This window comes from Monopterus albus, unplaced genomic scaffold (genome assembly GCF_001952655.1).
Source record: "Monopterus albus unplaced genomic scaffold, M_albus_1.0 scaffold172.1, whole genome shotgun sequence".
In the NCBI taxonomy this organism is placed as follows: Eukaryota; Metazoa; Chordata; class Actinopteri; order Synbranchiformes; family Synbranchidae; genus Monopterus; species Monopterus albus.
This window is the reverse complement of record NW_018128052.1, coordinates 169,312-174,034: the sequence shown is the minus strand read 5'-3', so window position 1 is coordinate 174,034 and position 4,723 is coordinate 169,312. Positions and strand designations below refer to the sequence as shown.

Genomic DNA, 4,723 nt, shown 5'->3' with positions numbered 1-4,723 from the left:
GTAGGCTACTCAATACAGAAAACTGTGTGTGTGTGTGTGTGTCTCCTCCTTCACCTTTTCACTTTCCGGACTGATAATATAACAGACTTTGAGGATAACAACATGACTTCAGACTCTTAAGAGCTTTAGGGTGAGTGGTGGTAGATGGCAGGACTTGGTGACTAATAAGAGTATGTTTCACCACTCAGCACAGCATTCAGACACCACTGGAGGACACTAAACACTTTCCCACAGAAAACATAAGGGGGAGGTTAAAGAGCCTAGAGTGTGTCTTTTCCCACAGAAGACTTAAAGGGGAGGTTAAAGAGCCTAGAGTGTGTCGTGTGTGACAGTAAGAGGTAAAATGAGAAAGCATGTGCATGCACATACGTATTAAACATATACAGACAGGTAAGGAGACATGACAGATAAATAAAATACAAATACACATTTGTAATTTACACATGAGCAGTTGCTCCTCTCACCTGTGTGAAAGAAGGTGGAGGAGTTGGCGGTGGATCCACAGTCCTCATCGATGGCTGTGATATAAACTTGGTAATTCTCACCACATTTGAGCATGCTGATCTGGCAGCTACTGGAGGCTGTTGTGCAACTAAGGGGTATTCCAGTGCTATCAACAGCCATGGCCTGGTACAAGCTGGCCCCAAGCACCAAATCCCAAGTTAATGTCACCGTGGCACTGGAGCAGCTGTAGTCCACAGAGATGGTCGTCACCGGTTTAATGACTGAAAAAAGGATTGTAAACAGGTGAAGCGAATGTTCAGTGTATTTGTTCAGCTTAACACTAATATTTTGGAGGCCCTGGGGCCTCTATTCAAAAGCTTTAAAGAGATACTTTCCATTGTTTCATGAGCTCAATACTTCACCCTAATTTTATTTATACTTTATAAGTTCTATATACAGTATCCTGAGCTTATAAACTGAAGGTTTCAGAACAATGCTATAGCTGCAAAACATAGGTAAATACAATGATCTTCTTATGGTATGCATTTCTGATTTTTATGAAGGACCGCTCTCCCAAATCCCAGATAGATTTGTTGTTGGATTTCTATTGAAGTTTGTTCAGAAGAGGTCTAACAGGAGTTTGATCTGTTTGGCATCTTACCCCAAACATAAGTAATGTTAATATGTAGCATTAGGTAATGCACATCCCTTTGTCTGTGAATGACTTTTTGCCAAATAAAAGGAATATACAGTTCAGGAGAAACCTTGGGCCATTATCCCACATAACTGCTTCAGCTCAGCTCAGGATGTCTGGGTTTGAGCTCTGACTGGGTCACTCCAAAGGCAGATTTCCTTTGTCTGAAGTCATTCTGTAGCAGATTTACTTTGATGTTTAGGGTAATTATCCTGCTGCATCGCCCCTCTTTTATGGAGTTTCAGCTGACAGACAACCAGTCTGACATTATCTTGACATTGGGAATTTGTTTTGCCCTTGATGACAGAAAGCTGTCCAGTGGCAGCAAAGCAGTCCTAAATTATGACGCTCCCACCATCACACCTCACTGCTGGGATGACATTTTCATGGTGGTATGAAGTGCCCTTTTTACATGATTCTTCCCAGACAATGTATTATCAGTCTGAAATACTTCACTTCAATACTTCAGTACTTCAAGTGATGGTCTCAAGCATTGAGACGGTCAAGACAATGTCAACAGAATACAGGAGCTAAAGTGAGAGTGTATCAATAAATTATATTATTAAAATACTCACAGCTGTTAGAATAAGTGATGTTAAAGGGCTCCCCAGGATCAAGGAAAGCATTGAGTGATGATACTCCCACTGTGTAGGTGGCGCAGTGATCCAGAACACTGATATTCAGGGATGTAGTTGAGACTGTTGTGTTGAATGGGGTTTCGCTGGGGTTGTCATTGTTACACACGGTTACTCGATAACGCAAGACTTTACTTACAGGGTTCCACATAATTTTGGCTGTGCCATTTCCCGTCTTTACAGCAGTCATACCAGTTGGTGGCTGTATCACTTTCAAAAGAAAATACAAGTTTCAATGTGATGAAATTACAAATCACTATCCATATTTTAAAGGATTGGCTCACACATAACTTAAAGTTCCAAAAATCAGAGGTTATTACATTAATACTGCCCTCCATGTGATGCTAATAAATACAAATCAACAAAACCAGTATTTTAAATGCACTTACATGTTAAGACTGTTTTAACACTACTTTTGGCACTATATCCACCAATGTTTGAGGAGTAAAGGTAACAGTTGTAAATTGTAGAAGAAGACAGGTTATAGATTTGTGCACTCAGGTTTGTGACAGTGAGGCTGTATTTAATTGCAGGATTGTTATAGTTGTCCACAAACAAGGTGTAGTTGTCTGTCCCCACCACACTGGACCACTCAAGCCTTATAGATGAACTTGAAAGAGCTTTGGCAACTGTAAACGTAGGTGCGACAGGCACTGTGGGAAAGTAAAATAAGGAATTCAACATTAATTAACAAAGCAATTCTTCAAAATTTTTTTAACTGGATACTTTTTTAAATTGTGTATTTACCTGTCATGGCTGTTTTATTGTCTGTGCATATAATAGTATAAAACTGAAGGACCTTCAGTTTGACTTGATACATTTGTCCAGGTTTTAACGCTTTAGCCACCCCCGTTGTGGTGGGTGGATTATATATCTTCACCTCATCGGGGGTGCTGGTAGCATTCACTCTGAAGTCCAGGATATAACTTGAAGCAGCACTGTTGCCGCTCCATGCCACTATCAGCGATGTTGATGAAGGAGACGTCACTGACAGAATGCTGCATCCTGAAATAAAAAAGTATACATATTTCTATACAGTTTACAAAAAGAGAGACAAATTAAAAAAAAAAAAATGTAAAAATAAGAAGAATATTAGCCATGTAGGTAAAAATATTATTTTATACTATTAGAGATTAAAAATGGTAAAATTAAATTAAATTAAAATAAGTGAAAATTGAGCATATTACATGTGCTGTTGCTGTGTAGCAGAGGCAGATTATATTGTCTTTGCCACATTTCTTGCCTGATGTCTATTAGAAGTGCACCTTTACAGTGTGTTTATATTTCTTTTCTTTTTAAATGACAGAAAACCTTTCTTTAAGGGGTTCAATTAAAAAATTCCACAAACAATACAATGACATTAGCTGAACACAAGTGCCTGCTGCTCAGTAAACTGAAAACAGTAGTTTTACATTCCTCCACTGTGGGATGTAAGAACTGTCACTACATTGAGGATATTTTATTTATTTCTCTGTATCACTTTACGTTTAATCTCACTAATTACTTATCGTTTTTTGTTACCGACATCATTTATCACTTGTAAATTTATTTCAATGGCACACCCTCATTCTCTCACCTTTCCTTTATCTAATAACCAATTTTTAAAAAGTTGAAAAAATGTTCAGGCTTACAGAAAGTCTTGTTCCATTGTACACTAAAAACTGGATGCAGCTGTGAGTAAACTGAGCTATATAATTGCTGCTTGGTTATAAGGCCAGAAACTTTCTTTCACACACACAAAAGCTGTAAACTATGTTAGCAGATTACTGAGCGAATATTTATGTGCAGTAATTCTACAATAAATAGTTTTGTCATCACAATTTAAGAATGGAGCGTGTTCTTGGGAGGAGAAGAAGACTCAGGGAAAGAATCTTTCCTTTCAAATATTTCCAAGTCATGAAATCTGTTATAGTTTAGTCCCCCTCACCAGGAGGGTGAGGGAGAACTGGGGTTGGACTCAAGATGGCTGACCCAGGTGCTAGTACAAAAAAAAGGAGGTTTAATGGAATAAAACAACATGACAACAAAACAGGGTCCATAATACATACAAGGGAAGGGCAGGGATGACTAAGGAGACCAGGACGGTAAACACACAAACTAATGATAGGAGGATGACAACGGACAGGTGAACAAAAAGAACCAACGTAAACAATGCAATCCACAGCACAGAGACTGTCAGCGTGGAAGACAAAGCCCGTATTTCTGTGTTGCTAACCGCATAATTAGCGTGATAAGGTCAAGCCAAAACGCACAGAGACTGTCAGCGTAGCATCTTACACACGTCTAAAAATATGCGGGTCAAACACAACATTTGTAACTTACATAGGGTAAGTATTGTCCATTACATGTCGCAATGCTCCGAAGGGGGCGTCTGCCAGAGGTATGAATAAGGAAGCCAACAAATCACCGGAATACGCCTCAGGTGTGCGCACCGACCCACGAGTCACTAATTACCCGATGCGACACAGCTGAGGCGTTGATCCCGCAAAAAGGGAGAGCAGGAGAGGGAAAAAAGAAAGAGAGACAGGTCGCGCCGAGCGGACCTGACAAAATCAGTCAGTCAGATTTCCGTCCTTCTATTTAATGCAACAATACATAAATACATAACTTTTTCACATTAAAATAATAGCTTCAAAATCATTTTGATGGCAGACTGACTTCTAATAAGGTGAATGATAGCTGTGCTATTGCCACAGCATGCCCAGATTGCTTGTTACTGCACTATGTAACTTTGGACCACCATCCTGAAAACCTCACATAATAGCTGTTTTGCTTTAGGGCACCAGACCCTTCTGCAAGCTCAGTATTCTTACATGTGGGGCCTCTGTTGAGTTTTGATTTATTTATTTTTTTTAGGTGAGAAAGTAATCACTTAGACTGTGAATATGCAGTCAGTCTATCAAAGTATTGCCAATTTGGAAATTTGCTCTGATGTTTTCAGAGCTGTGAG

The 4,723-nt window shown here is 39.3% G+C and overlaps 1 protein-coding gene across 2 annotated transcripts in view; it reads right to left on the bottom strand.

Moving 5' to 3' along the window:
• LOC109969286 (fibronectin type III domain-containing protein 7-like) overlaps positions 1-4,143 on the bottom strand; it is a 59,090-nt gene extending 54,947 nt beyond the window's left edge. The window contains exons 1-5 of one of the 2 annotated variants that reach the window (XM_020616034.1): positions 4,119-4,143; positions 2,521-2,778; positions 2,163-2,426; positions 1,714-1,983; positions 465-725 (exon numbers count right to left, since the gene is read on the bottom strand). In XM_020616034.1, the coding sequence (XP_020471690.1) occupies positions 465-725; positions 1,714-1,983; positions 2,163-2,426; positions 2,521-2,593 (868 nt within the window). In that variant the 5' untranslated portion in view covers positions 2,594-2,778; positions 4,119-4,143. Of the gene's footprint in view, positions 1-464; positions 726-1,713; positions 1,984-2,162; positions 2,427-2,520; positions 2,779-4,095 lie in introns of both variants that reach the window. The other variant, XM_020616033.1, reaches the window with a different exon arrangement.
• Positions 4,144-4,723: the final 580 nt, after the last annotated feature.